This window comes from Cydia amplana, chromosome Z (genome assembly GCF_948474715.1).
Source record: "Cydia amplana chromosome Z, ilCydAmpl1.1, whole genome shotgun sequence".
Taxonomy (NCBI): domain Eukaryota; kingdom Metazoa; phylum Arthropoda; class Insecta; order Lepidoptera; family Tortricidae; genus Cydia; species Cydia amplana.
The window spans coordinates 23,965,443-23,986,881 of record NC_086096.1 but is presented as its reverse complement, the minus strand read 5'-3'; the positions used below and the strand labels follow the sequence as shown (position 1 = coordinate 23,986,881).

The 21,439-nt window shown below is 40.1% G+C and overlaps 1 protein-coding gene across 1 annotated transcript; it reads left to right on the top strand.

The window, feature by feature from the left end:
- The first annotated feature begins 98 nt into the window (after window positions 1-98).
- LOC134661310 (uncharacterized) lies at window positions 99-20,775 on the top strand. The gene is made up of 16 exons (XM_063517313.1): window positions 99-187; window positions 1,264-2,291; window positions 3,726-3,864; window positions 4,565-4,785; window positions 5,532-6,134; window positions 6,259-6,431; window positions 12,342-12,872; window positions 13,282-13,376; window positions 13,807-14,116; window positions 14,235-14,346; window positions 14,453-15,271; window positions 16,520-16,671; window positions 17,973-18,193; window positions 18,743-19,083; window positions 19,797-19,943; window positions 20,627-20,775. Exons 2-16 carry the CDS (start codon window positions 1,289-1,291, stop codon window positions 20,752-20,754), a joined length of 4,995 nt encoding a protein of 1,664 aa, XP_063373383.1. The 5' UTR covers window positions 99-187; window positions 1,264-1,288; the 3' UTR covers window positions 20,755-20,775.
- Window positions 20,776-21,439: the final 664 nt, after the last annotated feature.

The window sequence follows — 21,439 nt, the reverse complement described above, 5'->3', positions numbered from 1 at the left end:
GTAAATCATGCTAGGTATGTCTACTTGAACTTGAGTATAGTGCTGGCAACATTAGTACTACTAGTGTCAGAAACGAAAAATGGCGCACTGATTCTTTCATTCTTTGTTTAGATGCGTGAAATGGCGTGATAACCACTAATCTCAATCTCGTTTATACAAGTTTCAAATGCAGTTTTTCTTTAATTAGGTAAGTCGGTAATCTTTATGATGTAGTATATTGTTTAAAAGTAGAGTACACTTAGATGTGCTTCTAGTCTGTAGTCATTTCCGATCGTGGTGCAATCACTGTTTCAAGATGAAATGCCGCCCGAAGATATTTTGTAGTCGCATGTCACTGGAAGCGAGTTCAGTTTGTTGTTGCTTATCATCTTTTAATTGCCACTTAATTCATATTATAACGCATCGTTAATTTGTATATAGAGGCATTGGACTTAGGTAGGAATTCTACAAATTAAGTATTCGCGCCTAGTGCTGAATTTTACCTATTTCGGTACCCTAAACATACATTAAAAATACATTAGAATACTATATGTTATATGTAAAGCAATGAGTATAGTTTATTCATTAGACTCACTGCAAGAGTCACTGTTCATTTCAAGGATTCTATCTGTTGTGTTTATGTATATGCTATTTATTTAGTGTATGCTAAGCGAGCTAAGCGAATGTCAACATTTCGTCAAAATCCTCATTAGATCCTTATTTAAATGTATTTCTTCAATCTCATGTTCGAGAATAAGTATACTGTTTATATATTAAATATGCTTGTGCATGCAGTTAGGTATATGCTAGCAATTCATACTAAGTTGCATTCATGAAAAACTGCAGGGCTGAGTAACTGTTTGTATCTATGTGGTTAGTAGTCTTTAGATACAAGGATGTGAAGTGTTCATATCTAATGATGTGTGTATGTACTTCCAGTACTATTAAGCAATTTATTGTAATTTAATTTATTAGTCCAAGTGGCCAAAGCTATACACATGATATCGTGTAGATTTTTTTTATTGGGCTTTGTAATATATTGGTTGGCTTCTAAATGTTTCGACAAGAAATTAAAGTTCTTTGAGCGAATTGACTTAATAACTAATGTAAGGGCTGATTCATAAGTGACTTTTTATCTCAATAAGGTTATTATTTTATTTACATTTCACATATGGATGTTGTAAAAAATTGTCTTAACCCAACTATTAATGGTGTTTATAGAATAATACCATGTAACTCTGTATTACAGAAATTTAATGGATATTCAATCTAAATGTGTTTCAGATGTAAAGTCATATCAAATATTTTTATGAAGATGTCAGACAAAGAAGTAATAGAAATAGATAGAGTAACCCCTACTGTCAATACAAGTAAGGAATCAGAAGCCGAAAATGTTGATGCAATAAAAAAATATATTGAAGAGCAAGACATTGTTTTAAGGTGTTCATCTGACAAGGATGCGGTGAACCAAATAATAAAAGATACATATAAAGGAGATAATAAAAACAACTTAGATTTAGAACTACAACTTACATTGTCCAATAATTCTGGCGTTGCCACAAGGGACTGTGAGATAAAACAACAGACCTACAATATAGGTTCCGAGTCAGTGTACAGTGAAGAAACAACAATGTCAGCATCTCCAAACCCATCATCAAATGATTCCTTGTTAGAACTAGAGAATGAAGAAACACTCGCTAATCAAGCAGCTGCAAATTTACTATCTTTGGGTCAAAACTGTATAAAAATGCATATAAATATAAAACAAAAAAAGTGTTCAGATGAAATCATAACCAATGCTCATGAATGCACATTCAAATCCAATGTAAATATTGATGGTAATGAAGAGTTGCCTGATAATGTAGAACTGCATCAACAAGGAGGTGGACAGAATAATGAAAAGAATATTGAATTAAATAGTACAAATATAAGTCCAAAGAATTCTGATAATGATTTACACCTGAGCAAAGAAGAAACAAAAATACAAAAGTTAGAAAATAAAGATGGTAATCAAAAGTTGCTAAACATCTCTGAGTTACAAAATAAAAATAGGTATAGTAAAGATGAGAAGTGTCAACCATCCACCTTACTGCATAAACTACTAACTTGCACCAGTAAATCAAGTAGTGAAATAAACAATTCAATTTTATTGGATAAAGACACCAAAACAGTACAAGAAAATAAAGAACATGGTGAAGAATCTTTGTCCATAGCAACAAGTGTAATGGATATGATACTTAATAATGCTGAAGTGGCCATCAGTAAGAAAAATGCTGGTGCTTTATCCAAACAATGTTTAAGCCCTGATAAAGGTATGTTATTGTGTTTTAAATTGCTTGTTCTTACAAGTTTTTAATTAAATTGCTCTGTTAGTATGTATGTTATAGTTCGTTTTTTTTAGCATTAGAAAGAAGGTAAGCAATCGTGACATGTCTTTTAATAGAAAAACGCTTTTTAAAAATCAGTAACTTATACTTATGAAGAATATAAATGATCGTATTAGATTCATAATTGTTACATATTTGCCGTGACTTATTTTAAAAACATGTTTCTCAATTAAAAGACACATCAAGATTGTTTACCTTTTTTCTAATGCTTAAAAAACGAACTATAGTAGTGTGGGTCAAATCTTGCATTGATAATCATACCCCAATCATTTTGATGCATGAATGTTTGATATTTGCCAAAAAATAGCAATGATGTAAGGTTACAAGTGTTGCTGTCAGTCATTTGTTAGGTAGTGTTGCCTCTGCTATTAGAGAATAAATTCATAGTAAGTATTACCTATATTATATAATTTGTACTTTAGGATTAATTCTGTAAATAAACAAGGTTTATTAAACATAATAAATCTCATCAGCCAATGTGTAATTTTTTTAGTCCACTTTATAAATCTTGGAATTTATTATGATAATTTTCATTGTTTACAATAACAGGGTAAACAATCTTGATATGTCTTTTCATTGAAAAACACGCTTTTTCAATAAAAGTACACATCAAGATTGTTTACCTTTATTATAATGCTAAAAAGCGGCCAAGTGCGAGTCGGACTCGCCCATGAAGGGTTCCGTATTTAGGCGATTTATGACGTATAAAAAAAAAACTACTTACTAGATCTCGTTCAAACCAATTTTCGGTGGAAGTTTACATGGTAATGTACATCATATATTTTTTTTAGTTTTATCATTCTCTTATTTTAGAAGTTACGGGGGGGGGGGGGGGGACACACATTTTACCACTTTGGAAGTGTCTCTCGCGCAAACTATTCAGTTTAGAAAAAAATGATATTAGAAACCTCAATATCATTTTTGAAGACCTATCCATAGATACCCCACACGTATGGGTTTGATGAAAAAAAAAATTTTGAGTTTCAGTTCGAAGTATGGGGAACCCCAAAAATTTATTGTTTTTTTTCTATTTTTGTGTGAAAATCTTAATGCGGTTCACAAAATACATCTACTTACCAAGTTTCAACAGTATAGTTCTTATAGTTTCGGAGAAAGTGGCTGTGACATACGGACGGACAGACAGACGGACAGACGGACAGACAGACAGACAGACAGACAGACAGACAGACAGACAGACAGACATGACGAATCTATAAGGGTTCCGTTTTTTGCCATTTGGCTACGGAACCCTAAAAAACAAGGTATAGTGTGACTTAATGAGCCCTATATGGTAATACATATAATTATTTTATAAATTACACACACATTGATATGGTGCAACTTATTGTTTTATTATAGCCAACTCCAGCGTTTCCCTGGCGATTGGATCAAAAGTAGAAGCCAAAGATTTCTGTGAGCTGTGGCATCCTGCTCAGATAGTAGAAGTGGACTGCGAGGAAATGGAGGTCTTGGTACAATATGACCAACAACCAAAAATGTTAGTATAACTTAGCTTAGTTTTGTATACACTATGTAACACATGTAATAATTAATACATATGCATGGTGGCTAAAAAATAACTGCATTCCCGTTGCCAGGGTGGTTTTGAGATTATACTGAGCAACTTTTACTATAGGACCAATCGCAAAATAGTGAAAAAAAAAATTAGCCTCCCATAGTAAAAGGACCAGCCAAAATGTATGAAACAGCCAAATCGATGTTGAGTTTGGTCTCATAGTAAAAGTTGCTCAGTATAATTCCAAAACCTGCTTGGCAACGGGAATGCTGTTATTTTTTAGGCACCCTGTATACATAATAATTAGTTATTATGTATACATTATTTTACAATGTATAGTAATAGATTTTCATTACACTTTTATTAAACTTTTCTAAACATTAATTCCTCACTAAAATTCCCACTGGTTTCGAGCTAGACAATCAGGTCTACTGCTGTTGTTATTATAGTTTTGTCTGGCTGGCAAACTTATATAGTGTCGGTATAAAGATGGATAGGTGAAGAAGCCCCGTCAAGTGCAAGGTCCTTTTTAAGGAGGGCTTTCGTTAAAACCTACAAGACTAATCATGATTGTCATGTCAAACAATGTTAATTTGTGATAATTCCACTTTTTTACTAAGATAATTGTTAGGATAAGATATATAAGACAATCATAATTATATAAAATAACCATTATTTTTAGGCACAATGAATGGATAAGCATAAGCAGCCCAAGGTTAAGACCTATAAGCAGTATAGTAACAAAGCCGCCATCGCGTCCGCATACACCCATGTCAGAAGCGCTCACCGAACCTAAAGTGGAAGACAAAATGAAAGTGACCTTTGCTGTAGGAGAACGATGTTTGGCTCGGTGGAGGGACAACCGCCGATTCATTGCAACAGTTCAAAAAGATTTGGGAAATGGTATGTTTCACAATTGTGACCAACTTTGTGGCTTAATAGTTACTTGTTTTACAAGGGGGCAAAGTTGTTGTTTAACCCCTCCTGCTAATATCAGAGCAAGCGAAAGATTCCAAAATTGCACCACGGGCGTAGCGAGTCGTTCGAAAAATGGAGGCTTGTGCGTTGCGAGGGTTTCAAGACACGAGGGTTAAACAGACTATGACTTCTGAGTGAAACACAATTTTTTTCACCACACCAATGCGAGGAAAATACTAACTGTAAAACATTACGATTCATATTTAAATGAATGTTATTAAATATCATTTAAAATCATCACCAATTCAAGTCAATTCTATCAGCCAACATGAACAAACAACTAAAATTGACACCAGTTTACTTGGCCACACATGTGGATAAAATGCAACTTTCTCATTAGTTTTCTAAGTACAAACCGAGGATTTACTAGCTGGTGTGGTGAAAAAAATATTGCTGAAGGGTCTGCAATCTGGAGGCATATCGCCAAGGTGACGATCGAAATGTAAAAATCGGTTCTGGGATCACAGATACAAAAGTAAAGCCACAAGATATTTTTTATACATTATTTTATATTCAATTTGTGTTAACATTTGATTTTGTTTTTCGTTTTATGTGTAGGTACATTGTAGGAGTGGTCATAAGAATTACCTTTAGCAAAATAATACATTCCTATTTTTTTATTATTATTCTACTAACATTCAAATGAGTTTTTTTTCTTTTTTTTTTAACAGGTCATTATGAAGTTATGTTCGATGATGGGTTTCAATGGAAGTGCACTTTATCGAGAATGTACAAGCTAAAGGAAGCCAACGGGCATCAGGATTACCCTCGGTTTGGAGCGGGGGCCGCGCCGCCGCCCGTCGCCGCGCCCCTGGCCGCGACACTAGACGCGCCGCCCGCGGCGCCCGCGCCCGCCGCGCCTCCTCCCTTGTACCACACGCATCTGTTTGACCCGACCCGTGATTACTTAGGTTCCAAAAGCGAAAGGCGTGAGATGAAGCGAAAGCTAAACATCAAAGAAATATTCAATATTGGACAGAAACGAAAAAAACTACCAACAGTAGACAAAGAGTCCAAAAGTACCTTTGCTTCAGTAAAAGAAGAAATTAAAAATGAAATAAAATCTGAACCCGGTACTTTATCACATGAATCTGCTCAAACAGCAGAACCTCCCTTAAAGGAAACCATTTCTGAGACACAAGTAAAAAAAATTATAGCAAAGAAGCTACCTGTTAAGAAAAAAACTCTTGGAAAGAAAAAAATTAAATTGAAAAACATTGATGGCAAATCGGTTGTTTCTTCATCAAATGATACCAAGAAAGAAAAAATACCAGGTATGTGTTTTCTATATGATCTTTTTCTTTTTATTGGTTTTTAAAAAACACATCCCTCGCTACGCATCCTAGCACATCTCTGGTGGAAACGCAGCCTAAGCATTGATTGTTTTGTTATGTACAGAAGCCGTTGCATCTATTATTGGTACAGTGTTTGCTAACGAACCTGAAGTGGAAGTTAAAGCGGAGCCACCTGATGAAGAAGTCATGGATGCTAATGCTAATGACATCAAGCCTGACGACCTGACAAACGCATTGGACATATGTAGTGCAGAGATCAAACAAGACATCGATGTCGTAAGTTTATTACTTTATCTTGATGAAATTATTTCTTTGTGTATGTATTTTCATATAAGAGAATATGCGATTAAGGGCCTACTGCAGCCGCGTCTGGCGCTTCGTAAACCACGCCCGCTAGTTCTTCCCTCCCCGCAAACACGCACACATGGAAACGCTTCGCGCCGCACGTGAAGTTTGTGTGACCTTTTAGCACCATCTAACGTTACAGAAGTTAACTACCATTATACGCGGTCGCTGCGGTCGGCCAGAAACTTAAATTCGGAAAAAATTAAAACAGATGGCGTTGTTACTTGTTCATAATAGCAAACAATAAAATAATTAATTAATAAACCTGAATATTTATTGTTGTTTTGGAAGATGTTAACAGCATAGAAGCAGCAGCGTATATAGCATATAAGTTAAGAGTATTGATAATAAGAAAATAGCACAAGAACAGAAAAGAGATTATTTTTGATAAAATATGATGAAAACAGATTTACTTGATTACGCTCACCTGACTTTGCGGTCACTAAATGCAAATTTCAACCTTATTGTTATGGGGTTACAATACCCCTGGGGTTGCAGGCGTCCATAGTCGTTATTATTATAAATGCTTTGGTTGAAATGCTTTTTAACCCTCTAATTTTTCATAGGTACAGTCACCTGCAATAATATGTCACTCTTCGACGGCCGCAAAAATATGTGACACGCTCTTATGGCTCTACAAATAAGATCTAACATGATCTACCGCAAAACGGCCTTCGGTGTGTAACTGTGTAACATATTATTGCAGCTGACTGTACTCGTATTCATTGTTGTATAGGTAGGTATTAATATCTTTTATCCGATCGATTTGCATTTATTTGAAATAAATCACAGTGTTTAGTAATTATATGTTTTATTGAATAAGAGATTATTTAGGTATGTAATGAATACAGGGTGCCTTTTTGAAACACTCATTTTTAGGGTTCCGTAGCCAAATGGCAAAAAACGGAACCCTTATAGATTCGTCATGTCTGTCTGTCTGTCTGTCCGTCTGTCCGCCCGTATGTCACAGCCACTTTTTTCCGAAACTATAAGAACTATACTGTTGAAACTTGGTAAGTAGATGTATTCTGTGAACCGCATTGAGATTTTCACACAAAAATAGAAAAAAAAAATTTTTTTGGTGGTTCCCCATACTTAGAACTGAAACTCAAAAAAATTTTTTTCATCAAACCCATACGTGTGGGATATCTATGGATAGGTCTTCAAAAATGATATAGAGGTTTCTAACATCATTTTTTTCTAAACTGAATAGTTTGCGCGAGAGACACTTCCAAAGTGGTAAAATGTGTCCCCCCCCCCTGTAACTTCTAAAATAAGAGAATGATAAAACTAAAAAAAAATATATGATGTACATTACCATGCAAACTTCCACCGAAAATTGGTTTGAACAAGATCTAGTAAGTAGTTTTTTTTAATACGTCATAAATCCCCTAAATACGGAACCCTTCATGGGCGAGTCCGACTCGCACTTGGCCGCTTTTTCTGGATAATTTTGAATTTCAATTGTCAGGGGTGCCTACATTATTTTTTAATACATTTTACAACGACAACAAACAAAAGTTCAAATTCGCCGTATTTTTATTACGCGGGTCGATCGCAACAAAATAGAAAATCATGTTTTTCAAATCTAAGCGTTATTGTAATTTATCTCAAATAACCAAAAAGTCAATCTGACTAGAACTTAAAAACAAACTGAATTATTTTAATATGTCGATTTTTCTTGGTGACCCAGGAGAATTTTTTTTTGTATCCCATACAAAAAGAGCGTATCCCAATCGCGTATCGGTTTTGGTTTTTACTTATAAGTGTGAAAAATATATTCTACCATATACGAAGGATGTGTGTTTTTTCATGTTTTATGTGTCTTTTTGTACAATAAAGTGTTTTACTGCTACTAATATATCATATTAACGATTAACTAAAAAGGTATTTACATCTAATTTAACTGGTAAATTATTAAAGTCCGCTAAAATTAATATATACCTATTCAAAAAAATATTTGTTAATATGTCCCAAAATCATGGCTCATTTTTTAAGTCTCCTGACTTACCAAACATATCGCAACGAAGGCAAGGGTACAACGCGGCATCGTGAACCTAATAACGTAACGTTTCAGTTACTTTTTTAGTCGCCGACCATTTTATCCGGGGTACGAAAAGAGGTATTAGATCTATCCTGGGTCTAATATGTTATAAAAACATAGTTTTTTGAAAAATGTTCGTAGGTAGTACACAAAATTTACATTTTCTTTTAAATGTGATTTGGGTCATCGTTCTCCCTGTTGATTTTTCTGGTGACCCAAGAGACATCAATTTTATTATGACTCAGGAGACTTTTTTCTATGCACTTTGATTTTTTTGATGAGCTAATTTTGTAATCTAAAATAACTTTAAACTGCTGATATACTTATATCACTTTGCTGATGAGTGGAAGTGGAATTGAAACTTAATTTATTGTTCTCTCCCTTGACATTTTGGCATACATTTGACATGCTGCAGTGCACTCCTAACGTTAATAAAGACATAATTTTTAGAAAAAGCTTTAGGAAAACTCACTCTTGAGCTTAAAACGAGTAAGTCCTTATCATATTATGTTAGATTTTTAGTACAGACCCCAAATCAGTGAAAATGTCTCTTAGCCAACTAAATTTGTCTCTGGGAAAAGTACGATATCCCTAAAAATTGTACGTACATTTCGCATTTTTCTGAAGGAACGGAATTCATAAATTGGGTTATTATTATTTTTTCAGATTATTTGATTGCATTGACATATCACCAAAATAGATAGAACATTTAAGTTACCAGAAGAAAAGCATTTGTGTTCTTTTATACAGTGTGGAAAAAGTAGGTTCGATTCCCGGGCGCGACTAAGCGAATTTAAAAAAAGCGGCCAAGTGCGAGTCGGACTCGCCCATGAAGAGTTCCGTATTTAGGCGATTTATGACGTATTAAAAAAAAACTACTTACTAGATCTCGTTCAAACCAATTTTCGGTGGAAGTTTACATGGTAATGTACATCATATATTTTTTTTAGTTTTATCATTCTCTTATTTTAGAAGTTACAGGGGGAAGGACACACATTTTACCACTTTGGAAGTGTCTCTCGCGCAAACTATTCAGTTTAGAAAAAAATGATATTAGAAACCTCAATATGATTTTTGAAGACCTATCCATAGATACCCCACACGTATGGGTTTGACGAAAAAAAAATTTTTGAGTTTCAGTTCGAAGTATGGGGACCCCCAAAAATTTATTGTTTTTTTCCATTTTTGTGTGAAAATCTTAATGCGGTTCACAGAATACATCTACTTACCAAGTTTCAACAGTATAGTTCTTATAGTTTCGGAGAAAAGTGGCTGTGACATACGGACGGACAGACAGACGGACAGACGGACAGACGGACAGACGGACAGACGGACAGACAGACAGACAGACAGACAGACAAACAGACAGACATGACGAATCTATAAGGGTTCCGTTTTTTGCCATTTGGCTACGGAACCCTAAAAACAACGTGTTGCATTCCGGGAGTGCCGACAGAAGTGAAAACTCAATGACTAGTCCAAAATGTCTGCAGCACTATGTATAATTGACCCATCCTCCTTTCTATTCAAAACTTTTGGTTCCGAAATTGCTGGTCAGTGAGCTTGTTTAAAATTCGAAATTCAAATTTATAGCGTTAATTGTTTAAAATTCGAATAGAAATTGTAAAGTTACCTTGCAGACCTCGCATCTAAATATATTTGGTCATGATATTTTGAGTTTTATTCACCAGTACTAGAGTTCACTTTTATTAGCGATTTCATCAAGATGTAGCTTTATTGAATTATATTTGAGTGATATAAAGTTATAATACTGTGAAATCCTCGTATTTCAGCCCGTACAAGATTATAACCTTTTTCATGTAGGTAATGTCATTGAGTTTTTCTTTATTGATTTAAATGCCATCTAAATGATTGGCCATCTAAACCTTACGGTCACATGATCGCCTTACGCTGTCTCGAGTTTATCATTTTTTCCCCACCTCAAAAAGTGCCTAGCGCCGCTAAAGAAGTTTTCACTTCAAAAATCTTTGAATGCAGTTGTTTCTTTAAAAAACAATAATGTTTCATTTAAGTAAAATGAGCAAACTTAAGGTTTTAAGGCACTTTCCCTCCAGGGCCCATAATTTTTTTCCACCCGGTAGTAGACAACTATTTTTTTCGACTAAATGAAGTTTTATTAGATAAATCGTTGATCACATGGTTCGTTTCACACATCACATCAAATCGTTTGTCATCACAATCAAAATTTGTCAAAAGTAATGAAATTTATGCCAAAAAAACATAAATAAAACATATAAATTCAACACATTTTTTTAATAAAAATCTTTCTCGATGATATAAAAAAGAACATCTACAAATTATGTTCAAAGAATTAATATCAAAACAGATGTCATAATTAGGATTGGCTACTTTAAGAAAGGGACAGAGATATTTAATCCTCTCGCTCTGCACGTTTTTCTCATTCCTCCTTGTCAAGCCAAAATAAACTATAAAATGACAGTAACACAGTACATTGTAATATTCACTTTTTCCACGGTATCATGTCATTGTAAATTACTTATGTGAAATTGTAGTGGCGTGCGACTTTCAAACCGGAGGTCACGGGTTCGAACCCCGGCCCGTGCAAGAGAGTTTTTGTAAGTAGGGACCTTTTTTTTAGTGGTACTTAAATATAATGACTTTTCGTATTATTGAAATAAAATATTTTATTCAAACAAACTTAATAATATAATAATTAAAACGAATAATATCAATTAGTTTTTAATATTTATTCAATTATTTTAAATTATTTGAGCATGAAACATACTAGATTTATTTTTATCATTACAATAGAAAAAAAGCAAAAAATATATTCTTATAGATATTTTATTTTCAAACAAAAATAAAGCAAAAAGTTACGGTTAGATTCTGATGGCTAAATACCAAACAGCTACCGATACATTTCAATATCTGTCGAAATTTCCTAACCCGTTGTAACTGACAAAGAGTATAGATTCGACGTAGCATGACGTAGCCTAGCAAACACGCACACATGCGTAACGTATAGGCCTGTAAGAAGGCACCATCATAGGTTTACCTCCGATTCCGTTACTACTCAATGGAGTTACGACTCAACGTTTATTGGATATTAAAATTTTACGTAATTCGGAGCGCTGCGCGAAGTGACATAGGTCTTACCTCTTTGAGGCACGACGGCCATCTAACATTACTGGCATAAAGGATGCATTTATGACTTTGACGCATGACAGAAAGAGAAACCGAACTGCGTAAAATGGGCGTTTGCTGTTGAATTCATAAAATCAAAAATCGATAATAAATCCATCGGTAAAGGATAATAAGTTAATATTTAGTTCTTTGAAAGTTAAGACGAGATGAAAACCTTTGCTGTAAGGTGGGTTGTGCTGGATATGGATGTGTTTTCTAGTTGCACGAAGCTAAAACCGAAAAATGAACACGTAAGTTTGGATTTATTTTCTATCGAGAAAATTTTAAGCATTCGTGTTTCGACTACTACGAAATCTCTTATCATATAGTCAAGAAACATATATCTGAAAATCACTACTGTTTGTTTCCGGGGCTAGCCACTGCCACCTTTCTAAGATCCTGTTATTTTTCGATGCACGGCCTTAAATAAGCAATTTGATCAGAAATTAAATTGACAATCTCATCTCATCTAACGTCCACACCACACGTACACAATTTCATTGTAGGAATCCGTTTATTTATCTTTTCTGAATAGGTAATATAGAATCGCTATTGAGTAAGAGAGGCTATGTTAGACTAAAAGTATATAAAAGGATGTTTGTACATTGATGTATGTTTGTTTTTAACATAAGGTAACGGAAGAGGAAACAAAACCATTTGAAATTCAGGATGGAGTCAAGCACGAGGAAGTCATCGGTAAAATTAAGGAAGTGATCACAAAGTTAGAGGATGGCATAAACGAAGTGGAAAAGAAAGAGATAAAACCTGAAGTAGTTAAAGAAGAAACAGTACCGGAAGACGTGCAGCCGGTCGTGAACCCGGTAGAAACCAATGACAAAGAAAAGCAAAAGAAATCAAAAAGCTCGTCGAAAGTGAAAAAAGGAAAGAAGCTGAGGTTGATGCAAGAGAAGAAGGTTAAAAAACAAGTGGAAAAGGTGAAGTGTCAGTTGGAGGAGATGAAGAAGCAGGTGGAGGCGATGCGGCAGGAGATCATGCTGAAGACGGAGCAGCTGGCGAGCTCGCGGCGCGGCGAGTGCGCGGCGCCCGAGGCCGCGCTGCTGCCCGGCGAGTGGTGCGCGCGCTGGCTGGACGGCCAGCCCCAGGGCGCCGTCAGCGAGGCGCCCGCCAGCGGCGACTCGCCGCTCCCGCGACGCAGCGTCATGGTACACACACATACACTCTTCTTAACTAAGGGCTCATTTAGATGGCGCGCGAACTCGTATACGATTTTAGTTACATTGCGGACCATTGAGGTTACATCAATTCAGCTGACCGATCAAATAACGCAATGTAATGAAACTCTCATGCGAGTTCTCGCACCGTCTAAATAAACCATAATTCTACACTCATATCATATACAATACTTTTTACGACATTAAAAAATAATCCACTCTTTTATGAGTTTTTGCAGAGTTTAAATGTTGTTATGTTGTTGTTTGAAGTATTTTTGTAAATTCGATTTCTTGACTGCTGTGATTAAAAATAATTTCTTTGTAGAAAACTTGTGAACCACATTTACAGTTTCCACGTATGTTTGTAACGTAATATAACCGATGGTGGCGCCCTCTGCAGGTAGAGGACAAGCGGCTGCCGCCGGGCTGGACGAAACACATGGTGCGCAGGAGTCTGGGCAGCTCGGCCGGCAAGTGGGATGTAGTTTTAGTAAGGTCGGTGTTTAAAAACTAGATAGGTTATTATTATATCTATCATGATATATATTATACTATTACCTACATTAAGTTAAATTTTTAAAAGCTAGAGTAAAGAATTACATAATGAGAATTGTTTGGGAAAGAGTTATTAATACCAAAGATCTATGAAGTGTGTAACTAAGATAAATAAAGTCTAAGAGAAAAACTTGCCTCGGAAAATTAAGAAAAATGTATGCTCGTAATGATGGCGCCATGCCGTTTGATATTTAACAATTTTAACACATATCAGTGAAAAAACAGGGGTCGAAGTCATATGGCGTTCTAAAAGTTTTAATCCTGTGTCGAAAGATGGCAGTAAATTTACTGTGACTACAAAAATTACCATGACAATAAGCTCCTATATCTACGCTTTGACTGAGCTTTATGGTATACATTTATTTTGCAGCCCGGAAAATCGTAGACTTCACACTAAGAACGATATGCGGATGTACCTAGAGAACAACCCGCAGCCGGAGCTGAAACCGTTCGAGGCCGCTCTGATGGACTTCGGCATCCACCTGAAGCTGTCGCGGCGGCTCGGCTGGGTGCGCTCCTCGGCCGAGGGCGCGCCGCCGCCGCCGCCGCCCTGCCGCGACCTGCCCGCCTCCTCGCCGCTGCTCAAGCGATCCAAACTGAGCCTCAACAAGAACCACCACAAGTTGATGCACCACAAAAAGCGACCCAGGCTGAAAATCAAACCTCTGCGACCGCCTCCGGTTAGTTTCCAACTGATTTTTAGTATTATTTATGTCTCTTGCAATATTGTAAGGATCGACAGTTTGATGGATGTGTGGTTTTTTTCAATTAGGTCACCTAACCAGTTTTCTTTTCTAGATTTCGGAAGGTCCTGGTTTGCATCAGAGTTCTAAGGAGACCAATATGTGTTCTGAGCCAAGTGTAGCAGAGGAAGCTGTTCTTGACGGCGCCAGTATTAAAGATGGATTTGGTGAGCACCACTTTCAGATACTAACGAGTAAACTATTCATTTATAATCAACTTTACTCATTATTATCTCTATGGTGAATCTTAATGTCTTAATGATTTATTTTCAGTTGATGTCGGTTCGTTAAGAGTTCAAGTTATTTCGACTCTGCTGCGATGTCCCGCCGAAGGGTGTTTTAAGAATTTCCGAAATACTACGTTACTAAAAATGCATATCAAACATTACCATAGGGAGCTCCGAAAGACCATGGGCAACACTCCTAAGGTTTTAGATTTAGCTTACGCCAGGACCAGGCCGAGCGAAGCGGAAATGAAACTGTTAAAACGTGAAGCGCAACAGAGGATCGTAAAAGTGAAGTTGCCGCGGCTGCAGAAGCGGGCGGAGGCGCCCCCGGAGCCGGCGGTCGCGCCGCCGCTCACGGCCGCCGAGCCCGCCGCCGCCGACGCGCCGCCCCGCCCCGTCGACTCGCCCAAGCTGCGGGACGCGCTCGTCCCCAGGCCGGCCAAGCGGCCGCGCGTGTTGCTGCCCGTGCGCAATAAAGAACCGGAGCCGACGCTGGACCCCGAGACTGTCGCGGACGACCCGCCTCCGCCTCTCGTCAAACTAGAAAACGCCGAAACCGAAGACGATCTACTCGTGCCGAAACAAGAGATACCCGATTGTGGCGCCTTGGACTTTGAAACCGCGATATCGACACACACCGTAGCGAAAATGGTGAACGGCGACGTGTGTAAAAGCGAGAAGAGGCGTAAGACTTTCGCTTGTATAGGGAAACTGACGAGCGAGGACGAGGAGTGGGCGGGGGGCTCCTCGGACACGCGCTCGAGCTACCCGAGCTGCGGCACGCCCGACTCGGCGCGCGCCGCCGCCGACGACCCCGCCGGCGACAACCACTCCGCCGCCGCGCACCTCTACATGTACACTGAGAGTAAGTATCCCACGACACTCTTACCTACACCACACCTTTACAGATGTGGTGAATTAGTACATTATTGTCGAGGTTCGGAAGTAGCTACTTGCAGGCTGAGGATTCGTTTTAAACGGACGACCTTGGGAGTCCGTTTAATTGAATCCGAAGCCAGCAAGTAGCCTTCCAGTCGGGTCATATATAGTGCTTTTCTCAAAAATGGCGCAAGAAATAGAAATTATTTACCGGAGCAACGGTCTAATTATCACAGAAAAAAGTAAAACCATTGAAAATATTTGCTTTGCCGCCTTTAAAAAAAAAGAGCCGTATGAGCTGCTGAAATAAAGATTTAAGTCGGGCTCCCATACAACAAACGCGATTTTTGACCGAAGTTAAGCAACGTCGGGCGGGGTCAGTACTTGGATGGGTGACCGTTTTTTTGCTTGTTTTGCTCTATTTTTTGTTTATGGTGCGGAACCCTCCGTGCGCGAGTCCGACTCGCACTTGGCCGGTTTTTTTTCTACATTTCACGTTATGATGACATTAACCAAAGTCTTCATGTTATTAATACCACCATGTTATAAAAAGGCGTCGCCTATCTAATTACTATCACCAAGTATCATTATCATAACATTATTTTGAAATCCTTACATTAACACCAAACTAACGCATTTCTTTCATTAATATTCATCCAAAAGCTAAAGAGCTGCTGAAAAAACGCCAACCTATTTGAGACACCTAAATAGTCGCGGTACCAACATTATAATCATAAGTGCTGATCATCTATTTGGCTGTTTAATTGGACCTATGCCTTCATTTGATATGGCCATTTCAACTTTTAAAAGTTCGGAACTCGTTAAAACGTTAAATAATGGAATTTGTATGCAACATTGCAGTCCCGAAATCGAGACTGCAATGTTTTTAACTTTTTAATTTTTTGACTGACCATAAACTACGCACCTCGCGACCAATTTTTTAACCGGCAACGTCGACTTTAACGTCCATTTTTGAGAAAAATCCTTTATCATCGTATTTTCACGTATTTCAGTCAGTCTCAGTACAAAAAATACTGAAAATACTGACATGACAAATACGAACGTTTCCTAGAAAATACGACTGAAATACTAACTCCCTCCCTCCTAAACAAGTTACATAGTATGGGTACGTTCCCTTGGTTGGCGTTATTCTTTATACAAAATGAATAAGTACTTATTAGTTTTATTTGCCACATCATCATACCCATAAAATAATGAATGTCGTTTTGGTTAGACGGTGAGCGCATCAAGTTGGTCCGCATGAAGCGCGAGGAGATCATCAACTGCCACTGCGGGTTCCGCGAGGAGGACGGGCTCATGGTGCAGTGCGAGCTGTGCCTGTGCTGGCAGCACGCGCTGTGCCACAACATACAGCGCGAGGCCGAGGTGAGTGCTGCGGGGGATCATCAACTGCCACTGCGAGTTCCGCGAGGAGGACGGGCTCATGGTGCAGTGCGAGCTGTGCCTGTGCTGGCAGCACGCGCTGTGCCACAACATACAGCGCGAGGCCGAGGTGAGTGCTGCGGGGGATCATCAACTGCCACTGCGAGTTCCGCGAGGAGGACGGGCTCATGGTGCAGTGCGAGCTGTGCCTGTGCTGGCAGCACGCGCTGTGCCACAACATACAGCGCGAGGCCGAGGTGAGTGCTGCGGGGGATCATCAACTGCCACTGCGGGTTCCGCGAAGAGGACGGGCTCATGGTGCAGTGCGAGCTGTGCCTGTGCTGGCAGCACGCGCTGTGCCACAACATACAGCGCGAGGCCGAGGTGAGTGCTGCGGGGGATCATCAACTGCCACTGCGGGTTCCGCGAAGAGGACGGGCTCATGGTGCAGTGCGAGCTGTGCCTGTGCTGGCAGCACGCGCTGTGCCACAACATACAGCGCGAGGCCGAGGTGAGTGCTGCGGGGGATCATCAACTGCCACTGCGGGTTCCGCGAGGAGGACGGGCTCATGGTGCAGTGCGAGCTGCGCCTGTGCTGGCAGCACGCGCTGTGCCACAACATACAGCGCGAGGCCGAGGTGAGTGCTGCGGGGGATCATCAACTGCCACTGCGAGTTCCGCGAGGAGGACGGGCTCATGGTGCAGTGCGAGCTGTGCCTGTGCTGGCAGCACGCGCTGTGCCACAACATACAGCGCGAGGCCGAGGTGAGTGCTGCGGGGGATCATCAACTGCCACTGCGGGTTCCGCGAGGAGGACGGGCTCATGGTGCAGTGCGAGCTGCGCCTGTGCTGGCAGCACGCGCTGTGCCACAACATACAGCGCGAGGCCGAGGTGAGTGCTGCGGGGGATCATCAACTGCCACTGCGAGTTCCGCGAGGAGGACGGGCTCATGGTGCAGTGCGAGCTGTGCCTGTGCTGGCAGCACGCGCTGTGCCACAACATACAGCGCGAGGCCGAGGTGAGTGCTGCGGGGGATCATCAACTGCCACTGCGGGTTCCGCGAAGAGGACGGGCTCATGGTGCAGTGCGAGCTGCGCCTGTGCTGGCAGCACGCGCTGTGCCACAACATACAGCGGGAGGCCGAGGTGAGTGCTGCGGGGGATCATCTATAAAAGTTAATGTACGGCGCGGCGCGTCACCCGCACTAAAGGCCGAAAATTCAATGCCGGCTAGTCTGTTATTACGAACATAATGACAAAATTATCACGGAAATGATCGTTTGAAAGTTTTCGTTTGTACTCAGGTGCCCGAGAAGTACACGTGCAGCATCTGCCTGAACCCGCGTCGCGGGCGGCGGCGGCAGCGGTTCATGCACGACCAGGACCGGCTGTACGAGGGGCTGCTGCCGGGCCCGGGCGGCGGGCGCGCCTGCGACGCGCTGCGCCGCGCGCACGAGCTGTCCGGCAACCTGCTGCGCATCGAGGACGCGCTGCACGCCGTGCGCGTCAACACGCGCGTCGCACAGTATGTACCGACCGAGATCGGCTAGGTTAGGCCCGTCATACGCAACATCGTGCAACATACACGCCTTATGGTTTCACAGCACAGCACACCATATCATATCATGCATGACCGTAGTAGGAACGTGTGGGTAAAACAATATTCTTTATATGGAAAAATATGAGACAATGCTCGCTAGCACGTTTCGTAACAAGCCAACACCGTCGCGGTTCTCAATGAGAATATTTTGCCAGTGCCTATACGCTCCCTGCACGGCAGGCGACGTTGCTGGATCATGCGTCATAACCGCGTATGGTTATCGTTCTCAGCCCGTTATAAACGCGTTGCCGTATCTGTTGTCCGCTCTTGCCAGTCTGAAACCATAAGAATTCAGGTTATAAGGGAACCCGCTCGACTCTCATGCTCTAGCTGTTGCTTCTAACATCGAATGCCATGCATTTTCCTTGTACAGTTGCATGGAGGTAGACGGTGCCAGTTAAAATGTACCTGATTAGTCTTTTGCAGGTTACTAAAATTACGACTTATTAATTTAAAATGATTTATCTTCCGCAGGACAAAGAACCATCCGAAACTGTACCTGTGGGCCAGAGATTGGGAATCTGTTGAATTATCCTTCGCTCAAGAAAAACTAAACTCTGAATATTCAGACCTGAATGTGATCATCAATAATTTGGGAAAGGAGAACTTGCCTATTAAGGAGGAGGATTTAAAAGAAATGGCCTTAGATATGAAGACTCCTCCTGATGAACCGGAGGAAAAATATTGCCCAGTGGAGAAAGAGAACCAAATTGGTCAGGGTGTACTGAGCGGGTTGCTGTCGAGTCCCGGCGCGGCGTCTCTGGACCTGCCCATCAGTGAATCAGAACTGGACAAGCTGGCTAAATCTGTGCATGGTAACATTACATATACATTTTTAAATATTTATTTGGCGTTTCTACAACTATTTATACGGGTTGCATACATATCTGTGCTGCAAGTTTGAAGTTATCTACTAAACTCAGCGCAATTATATCAAATATCATTTATAGGTTTGTGACTTTCGAACTAAAGTTTCAAGATCACATTGCAATTTGTAGCAGTGACATATTTTGCTGTGTCATAAGTAGTCATATCATAACCTCATAACTCATAATTATGTTTGCTTTTTCGGCGTGGTTGAATTCTAAAAGCCGCAAGTGACCACCTTCATTGTTTTGCGGAATATATTTTAATGATCATAATTTTAACTTTCGTTTATTTAAGACTGGTATTTGTGTATTTGGTAATCGGGATAGTGTTAATGGACTAAAATCATTAATCATCATCCATAATAAGAGATTAATATACCATAATTAAAATATAAAATACCTTACGCATTATGCCAAAAAAAATTATGATACGCCAAAAATGCCTTAGATCATTATGGAAAAGAGACTCTTCTTCTACCAGCAGCATCGATTTTTATCAAACATTGTTACGAGTAAGAACCACCGCAAGGAAACTCGCTTTCAGTTAATAAAAACCGCATCGAAATCGGTATATCTGTTGTAGAGCTACGATGCCACAACAGACAGACAGGGGGTTTAAAAAGACGAGACGTAACACGAGAGTGTGTGTGTGTGTTCAGAGCACGAGAGCAGGGCGCGGGTGCGCGCGCCGCAGCCCGAGGCCGCCATCGAGAACAGCGCGTGCCGCGCGCGCCTGCTGCGCCACATCCAGCGCTGCCACGCGCTGCTCGACCAGCGGCTCGACTCCATCGAGGCGCAAGTCGCAGGTAACAGACCTACCTTACCTATGCTGCCCTAATGTATGTGTACCTACGGTCAACACTCGTGAAAACTGACCTTGTTTAGTTCGTGCGATGCTTTTGTGAATCTTTAGTCGTAATAAAACAATGTAGCTGTGTATGCGCTAAGGTGGTGTATACTCATATTGCTCTGCCCAAAACATGTCTCGTCTCGTTTAAGCAAATTGGCTACTTTCCTACTAGTCAAATCAGCTTCTTTTTTAGAACTGTCAAAACGATTTTCTAATCTAATCGAATACCTTTAAACGAGCAATTCTTGCATATTTATTTATATATATATTTCAATGATCTCAGAAACGGCTCTAACGATTTCGATGAGATTTGGTATATGAGGGTTTTCGGGGGCGAAAAATCGATCTAACTAGGTCTTATCTCTGGGTAAACGCTCATTTTTGGGTTTTTATATGTTTTCCGAGCGAAGTTCGGTCTCCCAGATATTATGGAATTTATATGAAACCGTGTGTAGTGGCGTCATGGTCAACTCACCTACTTTTTATGTTTCTATCCAATTTATTAAAATTAAATAAAAAAAGTATTTAAAAATAACTGCTATCTATATTTACTAATAATTATCTGGTGCTTTATTTCGTGCACGGTGTGAAATAGTGTATTTGAAGTAGGGGAAAGTATCCAATAGTTATTGTTTCCAGAGCTAGAGTCGCAAGACGCGTCGCTCGAGGACGACGAGTCGCCGGAGTTCTGTCCGCGCGCCAAGCAGGCGCTGGTGATGATCGCGCGCGACCTGGACGCCATGGAGGAGCTCGGCATCGTCACCTAACACGCGCCGCCCGCGCCACCAGCGCCCGTCCGCGCGGGCTAGACCACGCACGTGCGCACTAGCGGGTCACCGCACCAGCGCAGCGCACCGGCGACATCTAATGACAGGACATTCATCATTTTGTAGTTTTCAGTGTTTACTACCTAAAACTAATCAGTGTAACGAATTCCAATTGGAATAGTATATATTATAACGTTAAGGTGTACGTTGTTTTCCATTAACAATACGAGATTATACACTTAAAGTGTTGACCCTGTGGAACGGTGGGTTTGTGGAACGGGCCGGTCACTGCCGGCAGCGGAGACCGGTGGTGGCGGACCCACGGAACCAAAACCGAACGACATCAGAAAGAAGAAAGAAAGAAAATACATCATCGACTATACGAGTATTATAGGTCAAATGATTATGACGATGATTCGATTTGCGACCGTCAGCGTAAGAAAAATGGATTATTAAATAAAATGCCTCATTGAACATTTTAACTCTGCTCACCCCTTGGTTATAAGTATTCGCGTATTTGTAGGAATTAGAAACGATAGGTTTAAATAAATCCTGTGCATCAAATGCAAAGCGAAGTGCTTAGTAACAAGCTGAATTGTCGGCACTTAATTAACATGTGATTTAGTTAGTCTGTAACAGGCGCTAAATTAACTAACATTAGGCATTATAGTAGACAACACAAAGG